This window comes from Caretta caretta, chromosome 7 (assembly GCF_965140235.1).
Source record: "Caretta caretta isolate rCarCar2 chromosome 7, rCarCar1.hap1, whole genome shotgun sequence".
NCBI classification, from domain to species: Eukaryota; Metazoa; Chordata; order Testudines; family Cheloniidae; genus Caretta; species Caretta caretta.
In genome coordinates this window covers 103803546-103829948 of record NC_134212.1, presented here as the reverse complement: position 1 = coordinate 103829948, position 26403 = coordinate 103803546, and the positions used below count along the sequence as shown (strand labels likewise).

Genomic DNA, 26403 nt, shown 5'->3' with positions numbered 1-26403 from the left:
CATCAGCACAGGAGGCCCCCTCGCCCGCAGTCACCGCTCCTGCCCCATGCTGGACAAGTGGCAGCCCCACCCCCAGTGAGGCTACAGTGAGGGGCAGCAGCAGGGGAAGAGGCACACATGTGATGGCCACCCCCCCACCCCCATGGCACCCACTGCAGGAGAGGCGAGGGGGCTTCCTGTACTTGAGAGAGGCCCTAGGAGCACGTGCAGTGAGAGTGGTGCAAGGTGAGTGTGGTGCAGGGGAGAAGTGGAGGGGCCCTCTCCCGGAGCTCACTGCTGCCTGCGTGGAGAGGGCTGGGGGGAATCCTCCTCTCTGGCCCTTGCCCCAGGGCAGCCTGTCTGCACCCAAACTCCTCATCCCCAGCCCTGCCCCACCCAAGAGCCCACACCCCCAGCCAGAGCCCTCACCCCCTGCCCCAGCCCTGAGCCCCTCCCACATCCCAAACCCCTCATCCCCAGCCCCACCCCAGAGCCCTCACCCTTGCACCCCAACCCTCTGCCCTAGCCTTGAGCCCCCTCCCACACCCCTGCACCCCTCATCTACAGCCCTGACCCCTGCACCCCAACCCTCTGCCTGAGCCCCTCCCACACCCCAAGCCCCTCATCACCAGCCCCACCCCAGAGCCCTCACATTTTTACATTATTTTAAAAAATATACAGTAACTCCTTGCTTAACGTTGTAGTTATGTTCCTGAAAAATGCGACTTTAAGTGAAACGATGTTAAGCAAATCCAATTTCCCCATAAGAATTAATGTAATGGGGGGGTTAGGTTCCAAAGAACTTTTTTTGCCAGACAAAAGACTATATATACACACACACACACAGTATAAGTTTTAAACAAACAATTTAATACTGTACACAGCAATGATGATTGCGAAACTTGGTTGAGGTGGTGAAGTTAGAGGGTGGGATATTTCCCAGGGAATGCCTTACTGCCAAATGATGAACTAGCGTTCGGCTGAGCCCTCAGGGGTTAACCCATTGTTGTTAATGTAGCCTCATGCTCTACAAGGCAGCACGAATGGAGAGAGGGGAGACAGCATGGCAGACAGAGACAGAGAGACACACCCCGCCTGTGAGAGAGAGACGTTGAGATAGCAGCTGCTGCCAGCAAGCTCCCTCCATTCTGAGCCCTATCGTGTCCCCCACTGCTCTGTGGAGGGGGGGGACAGGAGCAGGGGAGGGGGACACCCTGACATCAGCACCTCTCTTCCCCGCCTGCCCCCACACAGCAAGCAGGAGGCTCCGGGGAGTAGTTCCAAGGCAGAGGGCAGGCGCAGCACACGGCAGTGAGAGGGAGGGACACCTGAAGAGCCCACACCCCTGCAACTGATAGTCCTCTGGGCGGCAGCCACACAGGGAACTTAGGGGAGCTGACTTGGGGGCTGTTGGCCCACCCTGGTTCCAAGCCCCCACCAGCTAGCTTCAACGGGCTGCTCTTCCTGCAAGCAGTGGACAAAGCAGGCGGCTGCCAAACAACATTATAAGGGAGCATTGCGCAACTTTAAACGAGCATGGTCTCTAATTCAGAGGTTCTCAAACTGTGGTCCACGGACAGTTCAAGTGGCTCCATTCAAGTGGTCCGCGGATAGTTCCCTCTAAGGAGTGCAGCCACACGCAAGAGAATGAAGGGCCACCCACCTAATTAGTGGAGCTGTGCAGGCGAGGCTCCACTAATTAGGTGCCTGGCCCCTGGAGAAGATGGACATGTAAGGTGAGGTGGTGGCCTTGTGGGGAATAGGGAGTAGGTGGGAGGGGACAGTGGTGTGAGAAGAGGGGGTGGGGGGAATTTTGGACGTGCAGGGTTACAGCGGCCAGGGAAAGAGGCAACTTTCCCCAGCTCCAGGGACCCCACCACCACTCCTTCCCAGCCCCAGCTTGGGGGTTGCTGCGGTGGGGGAGAGAGGGCACATCCATCACATTAGAAAGGTTAAGACTACTGATATTAAAATATGAGTTGTGTGCTTTTATGTGGAATAAAAAAAGTTAATTATGACTAAGGGTTTTTTTTATATAGCACTTCCATCGAAAGCACTTTGCAATAGTTAGCTAATGGTACAAACAACATTTGGAAAGGTCATTAAGTGGTCCGCCAAGACCTCCGCAATTTTCAAGTGGTCCGCGGAAAAAAAAGTTTGACAGCCACTGCTGTAATTGATCAGCAACGTAACAAAAAACAACATTAACCGGGACAACTTTAAGTGAGTTACTGTATATTGGCTTACGGGGCGGGGAGGATGGGGCGGCAGGACTTGGACCTGTTCCGGGCACCACCAATAATTATACAAACCTGCCACCCCTGGCACTGAGGTACAGGGAGGTAAGTGATTTGCTCAAGTTAATACAGGAAATCTCAGGCAGAACAGGGACTTGAACTGAAGTCTCCCAAGTTTCTGGCTACTGCCCTAACCACTGCACTGGTCTTCCTCTCCATTCTGGAAGTTAAAATCCAAATTTCTATAAATATTGAGGCTGCTCAGTGCTGAAGTAGACGAAACCTGTAAGTTGCCAGTAGCCTGCCACGTGTACCACAGCACAGAGGCAAGCACTGTAGCTGCTTCTGCATCTAAGACTCGTTAGCATTAGCCCTGGTGGGTCCCAGTAACCATTCAGACACATGGCTAAGGGAAAGGGTATTTTAGTAGGGCTGACAGGAAAGGGAAAGGTTGCAAATATCCTTGGTACAGAGACTTAACAGTTACAGTTCAAAGTGAGCAATAGTGGTAAATGTTTGGGTCCCTGGGACAATCCAATAAAGAGTCACAGCTCTTCAAGCCTAGCACACAGAGTGTCCTCTCCAGTCTCTATCCAAGCAAGTAGGAGTTTGCAGGTTTGCAAGCGAGGCTCAATTAATGTCTCTCACTGAGGCCACCTTCTCCACTGGTTCCCTGGCCAGCCACTGCTGCCCCCCTCATAAATCCCACCTAGATCTGCCCCCAGCTATAATGTTCAGCTGTTCCAGCCCATTCCACACACAGCTCTGCATATGATTCCTGGGACAGAGATGCCTTGTGGGGGCCACATGGGGTTACATGCCCCTCCCCAGATTTTTGCCAGGGTTTATATGCCCTGCCCTGAACCCCTCTGCATACCGCCAGAACCTTTCAGTTGTGCCCCCTTCCCCATCAACAGTTATGCAGTGCCTCTGCCTGGGGAATCTTTTCTGTCTCCAGCTTCCCTGCAGCTCCTGCTTTCCCAGAGCTTGGCTGCTTCTTGATTCAGGACCTTTCTCCTTACCTGGCCAGGAGGAAGGGGGATGTACAGTGGAGAGGGGCTAATGAAAGTTGTAATCCCCTGTATGGCATTCTAACCTGCTTGCAGAGTTTAGGCTGCTTGTCTTTAGATCAAAGAAAAACACTGACTTCTGTTAAACTTCATCTCAAAATAAAGGGGAGATAAAAACCATGTTTTCTGTTCCACAACTCTGAAAAACATCAGGACAAGGGAATGACAAAGATGCTCCCTATAAAAAGCATCACAACTCAGAGCAAACTAGGTGGGCAGACACCAAAACATGTCACCAAGGTGGGGTAGACAAGACTGCCAAACCTGCAGCAGCAGGCTCATAGTCATAAAGCTGCATGCCAGCAGGGACTGGTCTAAATGCTAGCATGTTATATATATGGTACGGTGCCCTGTGGCAAGATGGACAAGCTGCTTTGTAGTATCTGAAGACTCTAGCTTGAGTCCCCAGCAAAATCAGAATGTCTACCTCTTTTTAACACAGCCCTGGATGGGGACACCTCTCTCTAACAAATCTCTAAACACCATTCCCAGCATACCCCATATTCCCTATTGACTTCCCCTGCTCCCCTGAGAGTGGACCCTCCTAACTGGCATAGCACAGCAATCTGAGACAGACAGCAGGACAGGTTCACACTGAGTCTTGGGCCTTGTAGGAGGGAAGGGGGCTCAACTGAAGGGTTCAGCAGGGAAGCCCATAGCAACGTGTATTGGGCTCTGGCTATACTATAACTTTCCAATTAACATTCTCCATGATACTTAAGAACTGTCTATAAAATAAACTGTTCCATAATTTAATAGTGAACTACTTGCATGCAACACAATGCACACAGCACACACCAAATTCTTCAGACACACAAGTGAACACATCCCTGGAGCACACAGTTTTCCCTGTCCTTTCAAAAAAACACACCTCATTTCCCCAACCCTGAAAGATATTTCTATTTCCCCAAAACTGTAACATATTACTGGCCACCTCAATCTTCTACACACAAAAAATAATAATACGGTTTCATAATACTTTTAATCTTAAAAGCCGTTTACAAACATTAATTTGCACAGAACTCCATGGAAGCAAGTAAATGAAATCCCAATTTTTCAACTGGAAAATTGGAGGGAAAGAGATTGTGGGGGGAAATTTCAAAGTCACAGATGGGAGTTAGGTGCCCAATTTCAACATCAGTGGAATTTGGGTACCCAACTCCCATCTGTGCCTTTGAAAATCCCCTTCTGTGACTTGTCCAAATCCACAGCTCTTTAACAGGGCACAGCACTTGCCATTCCTAAAATCCAGATACCTAATTCAGAACAGGAAAGGGTAAAATATTTTACCCTTTCCTTTTCTTAAACTGCCCTTCATGGGGTTGATCCCTTAGAGGGTGGGAGGGGAGCTGTCTTTTATGGACAGCTTTCACAATCTGGGCCTAAACCATTCCAGCAATAAACTCTCAAGCATGCATTTTGCTCAATATCAACACATCTTGGCTCTGAGGAAATACTACACTGTGCTTTAAGCTTCACAGCTCATATGTCTTTGTTGCTCTTATTGGTTAAACTTAAACTGGGGAAATGAAGGTCAATATGGTGTAACATTAATATCTTTATACTGTACCATAATACTTGTTACAATTCAGTATACTAAAAAGCATGTACATTTATAAAGGGGTGACAGGGATCCAGGAGCTGCTCTGATATTCGTATGCATTAGCAAGAGGAAAACTCAAATGCCATGTCAGAACCAATAATAAAAAACAAAAACACATTACCCTAGTGTTCTGAGTCCTTTGATTGCTTCACCAGTAACTTGCCCTGTGTAACTTCTTGTCACATAAACTCCCTGAACTACCCTGTCTCTCCCTGCCCCCATGGAACTTGCTAGAATACAGCTTGGTTATTCAGGTTTTGTACTGAAAACAGAAGTTTGCGCATAGTAAACAGAAAACAGGGAGCTGCATGAGTGAGATCAGAGAATAGCTATCCCAGAAAAATAATTTGAGGAACACACTTGCTCTGGTTTTCTTCTAATTTTCAAGAAAATATGAGTCTCTAATACTCATCCAAATATCCCAAATTAAGTATAAATGAAAGATTTTATTTCCCTGGAAAGGATGCATCCCTACTTCTTAGTTATATTCGACATTTCCACTGCTGATGTCATCCCCCGTACTCCAGCAGCTGCGGCGCTAGTCTGAAGTCCCAACCTCTTGGCAATAAATGGTTAAAATCCACTTTGGCCTGACTGCAAAAGAGTTTTCTTTGCAAGCTAATCAATATAATCGGCTGGTTTGAATACAATTCGATGGGCTGTTTGTTGAGCCATTTTGAATCTGAGGACATGGGCAGTTGTTTACTGTTATGGTTTCAGTGAAAAAACGTACATTTGTTGTGTTTCAGGAATTTAACTTAAAAAAAAGTACATTTACACAGCTTCTGGACATTTATTTTACAGAAAAATATCTTCAAAGCTTTTCCAGCTTATTTCCATCTGCCAACTTTCCTTGCCAACTCTTCCTCAGTAATGTCCGTAAATGCCAAAAAAAAAAAAAAAAAAAAGACTTTTATACAATGTTTCTGTATGTTGTAACCAGCAAAATGGTATTCGGTTATGATATTTGATTTAAGTATACCACTCCTGTCCTCTCTAACAAAAATGTACATGACCGTGTCAATGTAAGTGGAGGATGCAGTATTAGAAACAGGAATTTAATTGTATGGAACTCAAAAGGAGGATAGAATTATGCTGCTCCTATTAGTGGCTTTTCCTGGGACAGACTGATTTCCAGAAACTCCTTCCCAGTTTGAAAAAGGGAGAGGTTCAATACTTGGCAATGAAAAACAGCCCCTTTAAGCGGGAAATGTTGCTAAAGCTATTTCGGTTGATGAACGTAAGAACTTTTGTCTCATTCTTATTTGTCAAACTTTGAAGAAATTCTCAATATTATTTATTCGATGCAATGTGCACTTAATGCTACAGTGCACAGAGAAAGATGATGGGACAAACTAACTTCAGCTGAGGAATCTAACTTCATTGACTTCAGTGGAGCTATGCCAATTTGTACCAGTTTAGAATATGGTCTGCATTCTCAGCTGCATAAGACCTTGCAATCCCACACAGATTCACAAGAAAAAGAATTGTCCAACTTTGGTTGATGAAGTTAGGCACCTAAATAAAGGGCTGATCTTGCACCCATGAAATCAATGGCAGTTTTGCCATTGCCTTAAAGGTGTACAGGATCAAGCCCTTTAAGGATATGTCTAGACTGCAATTAAAAACCCTTAGCTGGCCAATGCCAGCTGACTCAGTCTCAGGGGGCTTAGGCTGCAGGGCTGCTTATCTAAAGCGTAGACGTCCAGGTATGGGCCGGAACCCAGGCTCTAGGACTCTTCAAGGTGAGAGTCCCAGAGCTGAGGCTGCAGCCCAAGACAGAACATCTACACTGCAATTAAACAGCCCTGCAGCCCGAGCCTAAGCCAGGTGGCACAGGCCAGCTGCAGGTGTCTAAATGCAGTGTAGACATACCCTTTAGGGGCCTGCCCTTTTGAGGTACCGTACACTTGTAATAAGTGGACCTACAACTTTACCCTAGTTGTGAGCTTAACTGTGGGGAAGTAGATAAAAGTTTACAAAAAAGTTCCAGTCAAATATGAAGATAAATGTTACTGGGAAAAGATGCAAAAGGGAGATAGTAACTGAATTAGTCCAAACAAAAAGGCCTACTGATATAACTCAAGGACTATGTTAGGATCGTGCTTGGTAAATAAGAGAATTGTGGTATCAGAAATCAGTGAACAGGAATTGGTGCCTTGGCTATGAGGCCAAATTGATGGACCAAATAATAAGAGGGCAGGCTATTCCACACATCATTCCTTTCTCGGGTCCTTAAAATAAAGGATTTTGGGGGAAAATTAGGAAAGAAGCAGATACTGGTTGACTGAAAAATGAGAGAATGGGAAGGAGCGAGCTGCCACCCCCATCTCCTGGAGCCCAGGGATCCACTGTGACATCACTGGGGTTTTGTCGTTCTAATCATGAGAGATGTCCTTACCAGACCAAGCCAAAGAGAGGGACCCAGATGGCACTATCACCTCCACCAGCTCCAGCCAAATCCTGAACACCATCCAGGATGTTGGGCTTTGTCCTCCCACTCCCCACACCCGTGTGTTCCCACCTTACTTCTTGTCTTTCCTATGCCTCTCCTTTTTCCTTCTGCCCTAATAGGAGTTTGGGCATCTGAACCTTCTGCAACACGTCTGTGAGCCTGTGACCAGAAAAGGCAGCTAAAAGTAATACCCTAAAACAGCCCGGTGCGGATATAAAAGTTTGCCAGGTCTTAGAGCAATTGTTAAAACTGTGAGGAGTTTGTGTTTTTCCAGGTGTCAGACTGCAAGTGCAAGTCAACGTACCAAAAACAGAAGTTGCATTTTCTATCTTTGCTGTTCTCTTCTTTCCCCTTTTGTGTGCATGTGTCTTGTTTTGTCCTCTAGGAAACAGGATTGGACTTTAACAGTAGCTCCGGTCCATCTCAACTAACTTTTTTCTTCTCCCCCCCACCCCCCAAAAGGACAGTTACCACCATTTTTAATACAATCTAAAAGAGTGTCAAATCAGCAGGATGGGGTTAGGGATGTTCCTTTTAAAAACCTCTGTCCTGCTAGTGAGAAAGGAAACACGGGATGTTGTTAAAATGAAAGCCTTACTTAACAGTTTACATTTCAAATGCTTTAACCTTTTCCCCTTCTGTTCTGTATCTTCAATAAAAGGTTAAAAGGATTTTAATGGTGTGTTTGCCATGGTACTAAGCAGAGGCTCAGTATACCAACCCCAAACATTGTTTAAAACTGTTTAATGTTGGGCAGTGACAGGGTCATGTTAATACCTTTGACTCTTTGGGCCCATATATACCATCTAAATTAAATTAACCACCCACAGCTCTCATGAACATCAAGAAATATGGGGGCAGGTGCCTAACTTTAAACCCTGTTTCAAAATGCTGCCACTAATACATTGAGATGGGATTAGGCCAAATCAAAGTGGGATTAATTCAACATTTTAATTCAATTAATATCAGTAATAGGACTATAATTAGCATCACCAAATAGCATCTGCCTGGATGAGAACCTCTGTAAGTTGGAGTCCGACACATCTTCTCTAACATTTTACACACTGGCAAAAGCAAAACAAGTGTACATATAAATATCACAATCACATGCAGTCCTAACCCTGGGATTTTGCTTAGTAAATGGATATTGGTAGTGCCCTTGTCCATAACGAAAGTGTCCTAAAACAAGAAGATAAAAAACCATCAGCAATATTAGATTAAATGGAAGTTACCTACTTATATCTCAAGAACCTACCCCATTGGCTTCATCTGAAACTCAAGGAGGGGAATAGGTTGGGAATTTAAAGTAGAATGGATATATTCCTTTGCTCTAGGTAAAAACCTATTCCTTCCTCGTTTACGAAGACCAAGTTAATGTAGTGGGTGGAAATCAAGGGAATAAGTGACTGAAGGGCCAAAATCCATGTGCTGCTTATGTAAACATCTAATATGGGCTGTTACCTTATTTATTTATTTTTTTTACAGGCCCAAAATCCAGAGTTTGGCCAAGAGGCCCAGTAAAAACAGTGAACAATATTAGCTAAGAGAAGCAAAAACAAACAAAAGACAACCTTGCTTTTTACTAAAATAAGCTTAATCAGCAAAATGCCAGGTGGGGAGCAATAACTGGCGCTTTTATCTGAAGCTGCAAACAGACCAAAGAAGCCCATTATGTTTGTGTCCAATCCTCAGGCAGAGGAGGTAACCATGCTCCCCCACACACCAACCTTGAGTTTATGAAAGAGGTTCAAGCATGCCAGTATGAGATATGGCTTTCTCCTCCTCACCCCCCACGATACCAGTGTCTGCCTTCAGAAGCACAAATAAGCAACTTGAAAGACAATTTCTAGTGCCATATACTTTTCACTGTTTTTCTGCTTTAACCCCCAGGTACATAGCTGTTGGACAATCAAAGGAGCTACTTTATTCCTGTGAACCCGAATTTAACACAGTTTATACATTAAAAGAAAAGAAGTACTTGTGGCACCTTAGAGACTAACCAATTTATTTGAGCATGAGCTTTCGTGAGCTACAGCTCACTTCATCAGATGTATACCGTGGAAACTGCAGCAGACTTTATATACACACAGAGAATATGAAACAATACCTCCTCCCACCCCACTGTCCTGCTGGTAATAGCTTATCTAAAGTGATCATCAGGTGGGCCATTTCCAGCACAAATCCAGGTTTTCTCACCCTCCACCCCCCCCCACACAAATTCACTCTCCTGCTAGTGCTAGCCCATCCAAAGTGACAACTCTTTACATAATCAAGTCGGGCTATTTCCTGCATAAATCCAGGTTTTCTCACATCCCCCCCACCCCCATACACACACAAACTCACTCTCCTGCTGGTAATAGCTCATCTAAACTGACCACTCTCCAAGTTTAAATCCAAGTTAAACCAGAACATCGGGGGGGGGGGGGGGCGGGGTTAGGAAAAAACAAGAGGAAACAGGCTACCTATGTTACTTGTTAACCTGAAACCATGGGCGGAGACATTATGTATCTTTAACTATTGGCTACTGTGCTTATCTTGTCTTGCTGCTAAACCTATCCAGGTGTTTGGGACTATCTACCCAGTCATTTCTGTCCACCCATGGAAAATCCATATAATCCTCTGTAATTAATGGTTTGGCAGTGTCTCTGAGCCTAATTAGCAAGGTAACATTCCGCCAGTGCTGTGCGCAATAAACCCATGTGCTTGATTCTACATGGTGTCCATTTTGTTCCTTTAGTGACATTTCTCCCCAAAATCAAAAATTATTTTAAGATTCAAGAATTCAAGGTTTATTTAGTTTAAATGTACAATTTGCCATCTATTGTATATTAGATCTCATCTTGACGAATAAAGACAAACTAATCACAGAATTAATTATAACTGAGGTACAAGTGATCATGATTTGTTCACATTTATTATGTGCAAACAGAATACAGTCCAAAGCATTGATTCATATTACATATATTTGGTGTTTTAAAAAGGGACAATTTCACAAAGCTGAAAACAATGTTGAGACAGATCAGTTGGAGTAAGAATTTAAGCAAAAAAAAGTGAATTGTAAAAAGTGAAAAGTAAATTGAGAATAGTTTAAGAATACTGTACTAGATGCCAAAAAGCCACAATCGAGGAAAGATATTGGTTAACAAAATAACCTGGTTTAGAGGCAAAGTAAAACCAGCTATAAAAACAAAAATATAATAGTATTTAACAAAAATGGAAGAAAGGAGAAGGTGATAGTAACTAATATAAATCAGAAGCTAGGCATTGTAGAAAATAGATAAGGGAAGCAAAGGGACAAGAATAAATCTATGGCCAGCAGAGTTATGGACAATAAAAGATTTTTTAAGTATACAAGGAAGACAAAAAAACATAACAATGATATTGGTCCATTAATAGATGGAAATGGTAGCATTATCAATAATAATGCAAAAAAGGCAGATATGTTCATTAATATTTCTGTTGTTTATTTGGGAAAAAACAGATGATGTAGTCATATAATATGGTGATAGCACTCTTTCCATTCCCTTAGTGTCTAAGGAGGATGTTAAAACAGCAGCTACTAAACTTGGACATTTTTAAATCTGCAAGTCCTGATAATCCAAGAATTCTAAAAGACTTCATTCTACCATTTATGTTGATTTTAGAACACTGAGGAAATTCCAGAAGGCTGGAAGAAAGGTAACATTGTGCCAGTATTTAAGAAGAGTAAACAGGATGATCTGGGCAAGATAATAAATCAGGTGATGCAGGACTCAATTAGTAATGAATTAAAGGAGGGAAATATAATTAATGCTAATCAATGTGGGTTTATGAAAAATAGATCCAGTCAAACTAACTTGCAATCTCACCAAAAGAAGATAAAAAGTTTTGTTTATAAAAGTAATAGTGTTGATGTAATATGCTTAGACTTCTGTAAGGCACTTGACTTGCTATCACATGACATTTTGTTTAAAAATCTAAAAAAAAAACCACACAAAAACTAACATGGCACATATTAAATGGATTAAAATCTGGCTAAACTATAGGTCTCAAAATGAAACTTTAAACAAGGAACCATCAAGCAAGTGTGTCTCTAGTGAGGTCCCACAGAGATCCGTTCTTGGTCCCATGCTATGTAACATTTTTCTCAATGATATGAAAGAAAACATTAGATTGGGGTGGGCAAACTTTTTGGCCTGAAGGCCACATCTGGAAATGGAAATTGTATGGTGGGCCATGAATCCTCACAAAATTGAGGGTTGGGGTGCGGGAGGGGGTGTGGGCTCTAGGGTGGGGCCAGAAATTAGGAGTTCAGAGTGCGGGAGGGAGCTCTGGTCTGGGGGCAGGGTGTTGGGGGGCAGGGCAGTGAGGGCTCCGGATGGGGGTACAGGCTCTGAGGTAGGGCTGGAGATGAGGGGTTGGGGTGCAGAAAGGTGCTCTGGGCTGGAACCAAGGGGTTTGGAGGGCAGGAGTGGGATCAACACTGCGGGAAGGGGTTGGGGCATGGGAGGGAGCAGGGGTGCAGGCTCCAGGCGGCGATTACCTCAAGCAGCTCCCAGAAGCAGCAGCATGTCCCCCCCTCCAGCTCCTATGCAGAGGCGCAGCCAGGCGGCTCAGCACACTGCCCCGTCTGCAGGTGCCACCCTTGCAACTCCCATTGGCCGTGGTTTCCCCTGGCTGTCCCTACACTTAGGAGCCAGAGACGGGACATGCTGCTGCTTCCGGGAGCCGTACAGAGCCACAGCACACACAGAGCGGGGCAAGCCCCCAGCTGGAGCACCAGAGCAGGGCAAGCCCTGGACCCTGCTCCCTGGCGGGAGCTCAAGGACCAGATTAAAACTTCTAAAGGGCCAGATGTTGTCCCCGGGACGTAGTTCGCCCACCCCTGCATTAGATCAACACTGGTAAAGTTTGCAGATGACACAAAAATCGTGGGGGTGATAAATAATCAAGAGGACAAGTCACTGATATCGAAAGATCTGGATTGCTTGGTAAATTGGGCTCAAGCAAAGAATGTGTATTTTAATATGGCTAAATATAAATGTATACATCTAGGAACAAAGAATGTAGGCCGTGCTTACACGATGGGGGGAGACTCCATTCTGGGAACCAGTGGCTCTGAAAAATATTTGAGGGTCGCAGTGGATAATCAGGTGAACACAAACCCCCATTGCAGCTCTAGAGCCAAAAGGGCCTTGGATACATAAAGAGGAGAATCTGGAGTAGGAGTAGAAAGGTTATTTTACCTCTGTATTTGCAGGGTTCATGGAAGAGCTACAGGAATAATTAAAGGATTAGAAAACCTGCCTTATATTGACTCAAAGAGGTCCATCTATTTAGTTTCACAAAGAGAAAGTTAAAAGGTGACTTGATTACAATCCGTAACTACCTACCTGGGGAACAACTGTTTGGTAACAGGCTCTTCAATTTAGCAGAGAAAAGTAACATGATCCAGTGGCTGGAATTTGAAACTAGACAAATTCAGACTGGAAATAAGGTGCAAATTATTAACAGTGATGGTGCGGACTAGTGAGGCCTTGGAATCTATGAAAGTAAGTAGCAAAAAGGATTTTGTAAGTGAAATAAGGCAAAAGTATAAAAAACCCAAAATACCTAAGTCTTTATTATTATTAACTTGTATTCTATAACCATGTTTTATGTTCACTTAGCTTCATTGCCTCACAGAATCTACTGTATTTGCAACAGTTTGAGCTTTTAAAGCTTAACTATATTCTGAAATTACATCCTTGGGGAGAAAAAAAGGGGGGGACTCAGAATTTATTTAAGGCAGAAATTGAATACAATTAACAGTGCCCTCTCCCCGCACCCCTCAACACATGAAACACCACCTCTAAACCATGTATATACAAAGTTTACTAATTTTGTTAGCAGCTTCCTTGAGATCAGTTTGCAAAATCAGTTTCCGGTAGAAAAGTTTTTATACAATTTAAATACTTGACCAAGATTGTGTTATAAAAATGACTCTCAAATGACTCTAGGATCTAGACTATATTATGGAGTTTTAAGCCATTTTATAACATAGTTCAGACTTGTCTACAAACTGAGCGCTAAATCCTTGCCTGCCTTATTTATGCAAATGGTTGCACTGACTTCAATGAAACTATTCAAGTGCGCTGGGATCTAGCTATGTGTCAGTAGCATCTTTCTTGTTAAGACTCTTACTTTCAAACAAAACACCTAAATAAACAAATACAGTCTGTAGAAAGGTGCCAATTGCTAACGCTGTCTGAAAACTCTTCATAGGTAAGGCCCTTGATATTAGTGCTGCATTAAAAACGGAGTATAGTAAAGCCTTGATTTTACGAACGCCAGTTTTGCAAACGACCAGTTATACAAACCAGACATCACATTTACAATAGCTGGATTTACTGAAGCTACAGGTTCAGTTCAGCCCTTCATCCTTCAAAGACAGTAAGCTGCATTGCACTCAGTTTAATCTGTGGAATGGTATGAGATAAGGGTCTGATTCTGTGAGATGTATACTACTCTCAGCTGCGACGGAGCTCAGGGCACTCATCACCTTTAAGGTTTATTATTACAGGAGAGAACCTTACACAGCAGTTAGAATGTATTCAACTTTACTAGAGGCAGCCCATGTGCTTTATTATTACCAAGCACTAAAAGTATGTTACGATGAAAGCGTATGACCATCGGAGATATTCCTTTTTGCCTATAGAGGAAAGATCACATTTTCACAGCTGGAATAAAATAAGACTTTACTTTCCAGCATCGAAATTCATACTTTATGCTTGCAGAGTCTGTTACAAGAAAGAAATAGCCAAGAATGGGCTAAATTAATTCAATATGAAAATGTCTCAGTACAAGCATTTTTCTCACACACACACACGCACACACACACACACACACTAAAATACAACAAAATTGCAGCAAATTAGCTGAAGCTTTTAATATGATTAAAGGGTTACTGGGTTACAGGCATTAACTGTATTCCTAAGTAAGAGCAAAATTACTTTTTCCCTTTATGATGGAAAATATGATTTGGGGATTTTTTAATACCAGTCTGAAAATTCACATTAAAGAACATCACATTAGACTACATCATGTAACACAGGAATGTATTAACAGATTCTGGGCCCGAAGTCTGAGACGCTACCTCATCGTTGGTGGGTCAGAGGCAACAAATGTGACAAAGAACCGCTGAGGAGCACCATTAGATACAACAATCTCTGGCAAGTTCAACTAGGGTAGTAGGATCAGTGGGAAAACTGAGTTGGCCAAGACCATCACACATCATACTGCCAACCTTCACTGGCCAAGTAGGACTAAGTTCCAGCCAAACTTCTCAGCATGACATATGCTTATGGAAGAGATTTTAACCCTGCAGGGGACTCCAAAATGCTGACGAAGAGGCTGATAAATTATCTAATATAACCCTGCCCCCCATTTTCTGTATATTGAAGCAGCAATGCCTCTTAATAACAAGGTCCTTTTATATAGAGCTTAAGCATCCCACAGAACTTTACAAACTTAACACATTGCACCATATTCTAGGATGAAACCCACCAATGCTTTAACACCTCTCAGTACCCAAGTAGTTTAGAGGCAGGAAATGAACACTATATCCAGTTGAAACTGGGGCATCGGTTCAGTACTGACTAATGGAAAGCAACATCCCCTACTGAATTACCCACACCACTTCTTAATAGTCGTCTGAGATCTCCAATCCAAGAACTCAAGTCTAACACTCCCTAGCTTGGTAGATCTAAGAGGATCCTAGCACGTAGGTACTAAAGGATGCATTTTTTTTGCAATTTAATATGGGAAGTACTGCATTAGGCACTTTTTAAAAGTGGATTATACTCTTATATTGCACTTTTAATCAGTAGATAACAAAATGCTGTGCAAAGGAGATCCAGTATCATTATTCCGTTTTACGGAGGAGAAACTGAAGTATGGCGAGAATGGTCATCAAAAAGGCCAGTGGCAAAACCAGGAAGAGCATCCAGTCCACTGCTCAATCCACTTGGCCACAGTGGCTCCTCTATTAGTTCTGAAGTTTGATACTGACTCACTTTCATTACGGGACATAAGCAGCTCTTACTTGATTTGCAAATATGGGTTTGAGACATAGCCGGGTACAATCCAAACTAATGAATAGTTGTGTCACTCCTGATGTAACAGGCACACAATTTACCACCCCAAATGAAGTTTCCCAAAGACTTCAATTTAAACACACTGGATTAGATAAAACAATACAACAAGTTTATTAACTAAAAAAAAGATACATTTTAAGTGAGTACAAGTAATGAGGCATAATAATCAGAAATTGTTACAAGAAAATAAAGTTAAAATGCTACTGGTGGGCCTAACTTAAAACTATAACAGATTCAGGCAAAGTTTCTCACCATATTCTTTCAACAGTCTTACTGACCAAACCCTTTAGGTCAGGACCCCTTTTTCCAGAATCCACTGAAGGCGTCCTTTGTTGCTTCAGGTATAGAGAATTCCATGGATGGGGAGGAGCAGGGTATCATGAGGTGTTTTCCCTTTTTATAGTTTCAGTACCCTTCTTGAAAAATATTTCCAGCTGGGTACCAGGAGACAAAACATCAATGGGGAAGGATGTTCCCTGCAGCTTTTTACTCACTTGTTTGAGTTTCCATTGTTTCCCTTCCTGCTTGATGACTCTGTTTACTGCTTAAATGCAAATTAAGCAGAGCACACATTCCTTTGTTTGAGACCAACCTGTGTGCCAATCTCAGTTTGGAACATGTGTTAATAACATCATACAGTGAAATCTTATAACTTCACATACAATGTAACCACACACATTTTATCAGGATGATACTGATCAGCAAATTATGAGTTTCCAAATGATACTTTACAAGGCATACTTTGTACAAAGGTATTGCAATAATGTATAAGGTGCAAATACAGGGGTACATTCTGTAACAGGGTTTAATAGACTGTAATGAATATCTATTTTATTAAAATGGCTGCTATTCCAACACTAAATGCTAAAAAGAAAGCAGAGTGATTACCTTTAAAAAGGTCAATTGTCTTGGTAACTTAATATAACCATTGTTGTATTTTCTCTACTAAAGATGTGAAATGCTACAAATACAATGAAAGCAAAGTTTTTAAAGAAACAACCTCTGTTGTAAATGAAAAAAAAAGTAAGTACACATATAAAATTAAGTAAATACTTATTTTCAGTTTTTTTAGGGCTCGTTGTAGCAGGAATAAGTGGTCAGTTTTCAGAATGGAGAGAGGCAAATAGTGGCGTTCCCTAGGAATTTGTACTGGGACCAGTGCTGTTCAACATATTCATAAACAATCTGGAAAAAGAGGCAACCAATGAGGTGGCAAAATTTGCAGTTGATACAAAATTACTCAAGATAGTTAAGTCCAAAGCAGAATGTGAAGAGTTACATAGGGATCTCACAAAACTGGATGACTGGGGAACAAAACGGAAGATGAAATTCAGTGTTGATAAATGCAAAGTAATATAACATATTATTATTATAAAGTAATATAACATTATATTGCTGTGGTGCTCTGTGCCTCGATGGAACACCCCACACTCCATGTTCATCCTTATAAAATGATTGTGTGGTATCCAATGCAAAATTTGTCATGTCGGGTGTCTTCAGAAGGTTCCTGATGCACTGAACATTGTTGTTATAGTAATGTTATAGGTTATAATTTCATGTACATAGTTATGAGGCTGCAAATGTGTCCTCGTGGCTTAAAACAGGCCCAGGCAAAACTCTTCAAGAGCAGAGGGGCAGTTCACACTTCATCAGGACATGTATGGGACAAACCAAGCCCAGCCTCACTCGTTATGCCCTTCCAGCATGACTGTAAACCACTAATAACTACTTTCTGGGAACAGTTTTCCAACCAGTTTTGCAGCCACCTTATAGTAGCTCCATCTAGATTGCATTTCCCAATTTGTTTATGAGAAGGTCATGTGAGATACTATCAAAAGCTTTACTAAAAAGTCAATATATACCATGTCTACTGCTTCCCCCCATCCACAAGGCTTGTTACCCCATCAAAGAAAGCTCTCAGGTTGGTTTTACATAATTTTTTCTTGACAAATCCATGGTGACTGTTACTTATCACATTATTATCGTCTAGAAAATAATTGCTAATGGCTCAGATATCCTATTTACTGGTATCTCCTCTAAAGTATGCAGCATCACAAATGGGAACACTGTCCCCTAAGTTTTCAAAGAGTTGCTTAGATTGAGCTGCATAAACTCCATTGACACAACTCCAAGTCTAAGCTTTGTAAATTACTTTACCTCAGAAGGAGCAGCATGGGGCCTGTACAACACAGTCCCAGAGCGCCACCTCATGACAGAATGGGGTGTTTCTGCAGCTCTGCCTCAATTTCCCTTTTGTCAGCTTGTGACCTGCTTATGTCATAGCAGTGATTTGACCCTCCAGTTAAGTTTCCTGAGAATGTTAAACCACTTCCAGGGTAATAGAGTCCACCTGATACAGTCCAATAAAACAAAATGTAACAGCAAGTGATTCTTCTGTGCCCAGCCCTCTACAAAGGTGGCCTCTGTCCTTAGCTATTGAACTCCCCTTTCCAGTCAGCCACTCCCAGATCCTCCTAACTGCAGTCTTTCCCTTCCTTGCCAGGCCACTCCCACCCATACCTAGCTGAAGTCTTTTCTCCCCTTGTGTCTCAGGGACTCCTGCAGGAGCCTATCCACTCTCTGCTACCCTTGCCACCCTCTACTGCTGGGCTTTCTTCCTTTTAAGTCCCATAGCCTGTCCAGGTGAAGCATGGTGGGACTAACTGAACAGGGCTGACTGACAAAAAAAGCCTCTTGCCCTTAAAGGGGCAGATCATCTTCTTTCACAGCTCTTCTGAAGCAAATGAAAACAATTATCTCTTACCTGAGGGCTATACTCTGTATGAAAAACTTCTGTGGGACTTCTCCTGTAAGGATGGGTTTTAGGCTCAAATCCTAAATTAATGGTACATTATAACAACAAATAAAAATTCAGAGTTTCTCTGATTTGGGATCACCTTGCATAATTATTGTGACCTGTTAACTTGCATTCCCCCATTTCAGTGTTACTTCACATTCCTCCGTCAACCCTCCACTGGGGCCCAACTGAGCTACCATTTCTGTCAGTGGACAATTTCCCATTCATTTCTACAGGCAATGGATTGGGCCCTCACAGTAGAGATGAGCATTGAAGCAGGCAAAAAGGACAACCCAACTTTTTACTCAAACCTCAACCTGAAACAACCTGTGAAATAGCATCACATCCTCTGACAACTCTTAATTACATTCAAGGCTATCCTGATTACATGCAGATCATCAAGAATGTAGTATGTGTTAATCAGAGTAATTCATAAAGAACTGAATGACTGAGGCAAGGAAAAATACAAAAACTATTTCTTCCTAAACTCAACCAAGTGAAATACACACTAAGGGCTTGGCTTCACTTGCAAGTTAGAGTGCATTAAATCAGCCCCAAGCGCCCTAACTCCTGAGGTGTCCACACTTACAGCACCTGGACTCTGCAGCTGGAGCACTCCTGGTAATCCGCCTCCACGAGAAGCATAAATCTTGCTGGCTGAAATGCCCGGGTGTCAGTGTGGATGACGTGTTGCATTACTGCGCTGTGACTGGCCTCTGGAAATGTCCCATAATCCCCTGAAGTCAAGTGGCCACTCTTGTCATTGTTTTGAACTCGGCTGCAGGCATGTAGATATCCCCTTTCAAAACTCCGTTTCTGACAGCCCAGCTGGCATGCTTATCTGCTCCGGGACAAATAAACCATTACTGTGGAATGCTGCTGCCCCCAGGCAGGCATGTGTGCGTAGCGGGGGGCATGGGGGAGGAGGAGGAGGCTGATGTCGGGGTTTCCCCCTGCTGCTATCTGAACTTACAAGGGCTTGGCTACATTCACAAATGTAGAGCGCTGGGAGTTAAACTAGCCTTTGGAGAGTGTAGCAGGGAAAACACTGCCGTGTTTACACAGTCAGCTGCAAGCGCAGTGGAGTGGCCACATTAGCAGCTCTTGCAAAGCCACAGAGAGCAGTGCTTATGGTAGCTATCCCAGTGTGCAAGTGGCTGCAGCATGCTTTTCAAATGGGGGGGAGTGGAGTGTGACAGGGAGTGTGTGTGTGTGGGGGGGGAGAGACAGTGTGTTTTGGGGGGCAGAGAGTGTGTCAGCATGCTGTCTTGTAAGTTCAGACAGCAGCAGGGGGAAACCCCGACATCAGCCCCCACCCTCTCTCTCACACACGCCTGTCTTGGGGGCAGCAGCATTCCACAGTAATGGTTTGCTTTTTCCCGGAGCAGATAAGCATGCTGGCTGAGTTGTCAGAAACGGAGCTTTGAAAGGGGATATCCGCATGTCTGCAGCTGAGTTCAAAACAATGACAAGAGTGGCTGCTTGACTTCAGGGGATTATGGATCATTTCTGGAGGCCAATCACAACACAGTGATGCAACATGTCGTCCACACTGACACTCGGGCGTTTCAGCCAGGGCGCAGCAAGCTTTGTGCTTCTTGTGCAGGTGGATAACCAGGAGCGCTCCAGCTGCAGAGTCCAGGCGCTCTATGTGCCTTGCCAGTGTGGACGCCTCAGGAGTTTGGGCACCTGGGGCTGATTTAATGCGCTCTAACTTGCAAGTGTAGCCAAGCCCTAAGCAATAGAAAATGACGATATTCTTGCCAATTTATATGCACAACCGATTGAGCTAGGACACCAATATAGTTAAAGAATAGAAGAAATATGGCTTAACTACATATTTATAGCTGGTCTTCATCTTTGCAGTTCGGAGCTGGAGTTTCTGTTCAAGTATAATTTAACACCCGGAAAAAATATAAGAAAGTTGCTATGAGAAATGAAACTCAATTTTTATGATTTCCAAGTATTTTCTCTCAGATTTTGTTTTGCAAGTTTGAGGGCCATATCTTCAACTGGTGTAAATCAGCTCAAGACAATGGAGCTACACTGATTTATACCAGCTGAGGATCTGGCCTTGAGAGTTTAAAACTTGGTTAGTCACTTAACAACACACAAAATCACTTTTTCTAGTCATAATGAATTTTTAGTATATTTGGATTTTCAAGTCAGCAGTACTGGAGTCATAATCACAGTACAGCATTCTAATAGAGTTAGAAGAGTCTCTATTTTTAATAAAGCCCTAGATAAAATATGTTAAAGAAAGTAATTTTTGTCCAACATTTTTTGCCAATTTCTTTTGTATTGAAAATGTTTCCAATGTATCTCCAAATCTATCTGCTGACTCTTCCTCCCCCCGCATTTTGAGCAAAGAGTTTTAGCCCTGGTCTACACTAGGACTTTAGGTCAAATTTAGCAGCATTAAATCGATGTAAACCTGCACCCGTCCACACGATGAAGCCCTTTATTTCGACTTAAAGGGCTCTTAAAATCCATTTCCTTACTCCACCCCTGACAAGTGGATTAGCGCTTAAATCGGCCTTGCCAGCTCGAATTTGGGGTACTGTGGACACAATTCAATGGTATTGGCCTCCGGGAGCTATCCCAGAGTGCTCCATTGTGACCCCTCTGGACAGCACTCTCAACTCAGATGCACTGGCCAGGTAGACAGGAAAAGAACCGCGCACTTTCAAATCTCATTTCCTGTTTGGCCAGCGTGGCAAGCTGCAGGTGACCATGCAGAGCTCATCAGCAGAGGTGACCATGATGGAGTCCCAGAATCGCAAAAGAGCTCCAGCATGGACCGAACGGGAGGTACGGGATCTGATCGCTGTTTGGGGAGAGGAATCCGTGCTATCAGAACTCCGTTCCAGTTTTCGAAATGCCAAAACCTTTGTCAAAATCTCCCAGGGCATGAAGGACAGAGGCCATAATAGGGACCCGAAGCAGTGCCGCGTGAAACTGAAGGAGCTGAGGCAAGCCTACCAGAAAACCAGAGAGGCGAACGGCCGCTCCGGGTCAGAGCCCCAAACATGCCGCTTCTATGATGAGCTGCATGCCATTTTAGGGGGTTCAGCCACCACTACCCCAGCCGTGTTGTTTGACTCCTTCAATGGAGATGGAGGCAATACGGAAGCAGGTTTTGGGGACGAAGAAGATGATGATGATGATGAGGTTGTAGATAGCTCACAACAAGCAAGCGGAGAAACCGGTTTTCCCGACAGCCAGGAACTGTTTCTCACCCTGGACCTGGAGCCAGTACCCCCCGAACCCACCCAAGGCTGCCTCCTGGACCCAGCAGGCGGAGAAGGGACCTCTGGTGAGTGTACCTTTTAAAATACTATACATGGTTTAAAAGCAAGCATGTGAAAGGATTACTTTGCCCTGGCATTCGCGGTTCTCCTAGATGTACTCCTAAAGCCTTTGCAAAAGGTTTCTGGGGAGGGCAGCCTTATTGCGTCCTTCATAGTAGGACACTTTACCACTCCAGGCCAGTAACATGTACTCGGGAATCATTGTAGAACAAAGCATTGCAGTGTATGTTTGCTGGCATTCAAACAACATCCGTTCTTTATCTCTCTGTGTTATCCTCAGGAGAGTGAGATATAATTCATGGTCACCTGGTTGAAATAGAGTGCTTTTCTTCAGGGGACACTTAGAGGAGCCTGCTGGGCTGTTTGCCTGTGGCTAAACAGAAATGTTCTCCGCTGTTAGCCACAGGGAGGGGGGAAGGTTGAGGGGGTAGCCACGCGGTGGGGGGAGGCAAAATGCGACCTTGTAACGAAAGCACATGTGCTATGTATGTAATGTTAACAGCAAGGTTTACCCTGAAAGAGTGTAGCCACTGTTTTATAAAATGTGTCTTTTTAAATACCGCTGTCACTTTTTTTTTCTCCACCAGCTGCATGTGTTTCAATTATCACAGGATCTTCTCCTTCCCAGAGGCTAGTGAAGCTTAGAAAGAAAAAATAACGCACTCGCGATGAAATGTTCTCCGAGCTCATGCTGTCCTCCCACACTGACAGAGCACAGACGAATGCGTGGAGGCAAATAATGTCAGAGTGCAGAAAAGCACAAAATGACCGGGAGGAGAGGTGGCGGGCTGAAGAGAGTAAGTGGTGGGCTGAAGAGATTAAGTGGCGGGCTGAAGAGAGGGCTGAAGCTCAAATGTGGCAGCAGCGTGATGAGAGGAGGCAGGATTCAATGCTGAGGCTGCTGGAGGACCAAACCAGTATGCTCCAGTGCATGGCTGAGCTGCAGCAAAGGCAGCTGGAGCACAGACTGCCACTACAGCCCCTGTGTAACCAACTGTCCTCCTCCCCAAGTTCCATAGCCTCCACACCCAGACTCCCAAGAACGCAGTGGGGGGGCCTCCGGCCAACCAGCCACTCCACCACAGAGGATTGCCCAAAAAAAAGAAGGCTGTCATTCAATAAATTTTAAAGTTGTAAACTTTTAAAGTGCTGTGCTTAAAGTGCTGTGTGGCATTTTCCTTCCCTCCTCCACCACCCCTCCTATTCCCTATTCATCCCCCTATTTGTGTGATGAATGAATAAAGAATGCATAAATGTGAAGCAACAATGACTTTATTGCCTCTGCAAGCGGTGACTGAAGGGAGGAGGGGCGGGTGGTTAGTTTACAGGGAAGTAGAGTGAACCAAGGGGCGGGGGGTTTCATCAAGGAGAAACAAACAGAACTTTCACACCGTAGCCTGGCCAGTCATGAAACTGGTTTTCAAAGCTTCTCTGATGCGTACCGCGCCCTCCTGTGCTCTTCTAACTGCCCTGGTGTCTGGCTGCGCGTAACCAGCAGCCAGGCGATTTGCCTCAACCTCCCACCCTGCCATAAACGTCTCCCCCTTACTCTCACAGATATTGTGGAGCACACAGCAAGCAGTAATAACAGTGGGAATATTGGTTTCGCTGAGGTCTAAGCGAGTCAGTAAACTGCGCCAGCGCGCCTTTAAACATCCAAATGCACATTCTACCACCATTCTGCACTTGCTCAGCCTGTAGTTGAACAGCTCCTGACTACTGTCCAGGCTGCCTGTGTACGGCTTCATGAGCCATGGCATTAAGAGGTAGGCTGGGTCCCCAAGGATACATATAGGCATTTCAACATCCCCAACAGTTATTTTCTGGTCTGGGAAAATAACTGCTGCATATACTGCTGGATAATGCGTGTGGTGTTTAATGTGCTCCTAATTGCCAAAGTGAGCTGAGCGGCCTCCATGCTTGCCTTGGTATGGCGTCCGCATAGAAAAAAGGCGCGGAATGATTGTCTGCCATTGCTCTGATGGAGGGAGGGGCGACTGACAACACGGCTTACAGGGTTGGCTTCAGGGAGCTAAAATCAACAAAGGGGGTGTCTTTACATCAAGGAGTATTTCAGGCAGGACTTCACGGAGGGTTCCAATAAGAAATGGTGAACCTAAGTTATTGTTCTTATTGGAACAAGGAGGTTAGCCTGGCCTCTGATTGATACATGGCTAGATTTACCTCACTGCACCTTCTCTGTGAGTGACTACAGTGTGACCTAGAGGAATGAGTCCCCTAGACAGGGGAGGAGGCAAATGAGTACAAAACAAATCTGGTCTATTTCTTGTTTTGATCCACTCCATCTATCTTTTACATCTTTGGCTGGCAGCATGGTGCAGAAGGACTGCATGCCATCCACATCTCATGGCTGCTCGGCAGAAGATGGTACAGTACGACTGCTAGCCATCCTCATCTCTTGCCTGCCTGGCAGAAGATGGTACAGTACGACTGCTAGCAATCCTTATCGCCTGCCTGCTCACCATAAGACGGTTCAATAGGACTGACTGCAGGACTAAAGGGAATGACCTGGTCAAGTCACTCCAAATTTAGTCCCTGCGCCCATGTCTGTCCAGGTGCTCCCAGCCGACATGGCCAGGAGCACCTCGGACATGACGATGACGGCTACCAGTCGTACTGTACCGTCTGCTGCCACAAGGCAAGGGGTTGCTGCTACTGTGTAGCAAAGCCGTACCGTGTCTGCCAGCACCCAGGAGACATAGGGTGACGGTTATCTGAGCGGGCTCCACGCTTGCCATGGTATGGCGTCTGCACAGGTAACTCAGGAAAAAAGGCGCGAAACGATTGTCTGCCCTTGCGTTCACGGAGGGAGGGAGGAAACGGGGGCCTGACGATATGTACCCAGAACCACCCACGACAATGTTTTAGCCCCATCAGGCATTGGGATCTCAACCCAGAATTCCAATGGGCAGCGGAGACTGCGGGAACTGTGGGATAGCTATCCACAATGCAACGCTCCGGAAGTCAACTCTAGCCTCGGTACTGTGGAAGCACTCCGCCGAGTTAATGCACTTAGAGCATTTTCTGTGGGGACACACACACTCGAATATATAAAACCGATTTCTAAAAAACCGACTTCTATAAATTCGACCTTATTCCGTAGTGTAGACATACCCTTAGAACCATATTTGTCCCTGTAAGAAGCTGTGTGGAGGCAGTGGGGATCCACACAAATGACCATGCCTTCTGCCTGGATTCCAAGAGCCAAAGGATCTTCCTGCAGATTTCAGGATCTGTGTGTGTTTGGTGGGTCTCACCTCTGCCTGCTATGCTGCAGAGCTAAGCCCTCCACACACCATAGAGAGAACAGAAACTCCACCTGAGCTTCCTCCTAACTGTGAGTCCAATTTTCCCATCCTTATGCACACTAAAGGAACACCTTACTTCTCAAGTAGTTCCTTTTATTCACTGAAATCGCTGGCACTACTCAAAACAGTAATACTCAATGTGCCTAAAGCAGGCAGAATTAGGCCCATAGTCTGTGGAAGCTTGTTATGTGTGTCTAGCTATTTATGACCACTCACACCATTTAATACGAAACCAGGGACAAATTTCTCTCTTATCCTTTGTGTGTGTCCCAAATTATAGCCTTACAAACTATTTTCTCTTCATCCATGGATGTGCCCTATGTTGACAGATTATGTAAATATATCAGAGCTTCTTGAAACACAGCAGTGAGGCTTAGGCTGATTACCCGTAATGAAGACAAACCACAGCCACTTGACAGGAAAACAGGCACTGACAGTTGAAAGGCTCAGGTCAAAGAAAGCTTGAGTGTGAAAAGTTAACAGAAAGGTGCCATGGGACCATACAAAAACACTACAGGAAGGAGGAACTTTTCTCCAAGGAGGACACCAGGGAAAAAAACCATTTGGAGTAGTCTAATATTCCACCTCTAAAGACTAGGGGGCAGATTTACAGTGGTATCTGGGTACAAAAAGATTTAAATAGGCACATAGTGAGATTTACAAAAACACCTAAGCAGGCCAAGCACTTAACTCCCATTGCCTTCCATTCTGACACCAATGGGAATTAGGCACCCAGCCTACTTAGGCAGTTGTATAAATCCCACTAGGCACCTAAATACATTTGTAAATCTTGATCCTGTTGCAGTCTTCACATGTGCCTATTTCCCCAAAATGCCAGTGGGGTGCCTTATGAATGCCATAAAGAATGAGAAAGGGAAAACCAGCATTTGAATGCCTCACGTGCTATGCCACAAAATTGGGAGGGGAAGTAGCCCACATTTTTTAAGAGTATATACCCAAGGTATATACTCATTTAGTAAGACATGGGGACTATTTCATGTGTTCATATGCACACTTAAAATGCCTTTCATCTCCAAGGATCCCGAAGTGCTTTAAGAACTGAACCAAATTCTGGCCAAATGACAAAAAGCCAGGAGCATCAGCAGGTGTCTGTTTACTAACAGAAATCCTGTCGGCAGAGGGTAGGATTCTATATTGGGACAGCCTAATGTGTTGCAGGGCACATGTTCTTTCATCTCTGCTCTGGATGGTGATTTGCACATACTATGGCAGTGTGAAGATAGCTGGTATTTTGGCCTGGCTATGCCTTTTTTCACACCCTCCCATTTGTGTTTTGTCCACAGCCAGAAGCATTAGCCACATGCGCTTCCGTGTGCACCTCTGTGGTGTAGTACTGTAGGATGTGCGAGAAGTTACTGATCTGTACAGTAACTGGAATTCAAGATGTTTTGTCCCTATCGAGGCTCAAGGTCTGCATGATCATGGTCTCATGAACTCAGCTTTTTGTCAGCACGGTCCACAGATCCGCACCTATGCCCTATACATTT

The 26403-nt window shown here is 44.2% G+C and overlaps 2 protein-coding genes across 3 annotated transcripts in view; one reads left to right on the top strand and one right to left on the bottom strand.

The window, feature by feature from the left end:
- The window catches only part of ADAM12 (ADAM metallopeptidase domain 12), a 358074-nt gene that overhangs the window by 276408 nt on the left and 55263 nt on the right, over positions 1-26403 (bottom strand). The window lies entirely within an intron of this gene.
- LOC142072911 (myb/SANT-like DNA-binding domain-containing protein 7) lies at positions 20555-22767 on the top strand. Its single transcript, XM_075131177.1, has 2 exons — positions 20555-21571; positions 22154-22767. The coding sequence occupies exons 1-2, from the start codon at positions 20989-20991 to the stop codon at positions 22222-22224; spliced, it is 654 nt and encodes a 217-aa protein (XP_074987278.1). The 5' UTR covers positions 20555-20988; the 3' UTR covers positions 22225-22767.

What these genes read in the sequence shown, in the direction of transcription:
- LOC142072911 (XM_075131177.1), top strand. Translation starts at nt 20,989, where the DNA reads ATGCAGAGCTCATCAGCAGAGGTGACCATGATGGAGTCCCAGAATCGC. An exon ending in AGGCGGAGAAGGGACCTCTG is followed by an intron (nt 21,572 to 22,153) that starts GTGAGTGTACCT and finishes TTTCTCCACCAG; the next exon opens with CTGCATGTGTTTCAATTATC.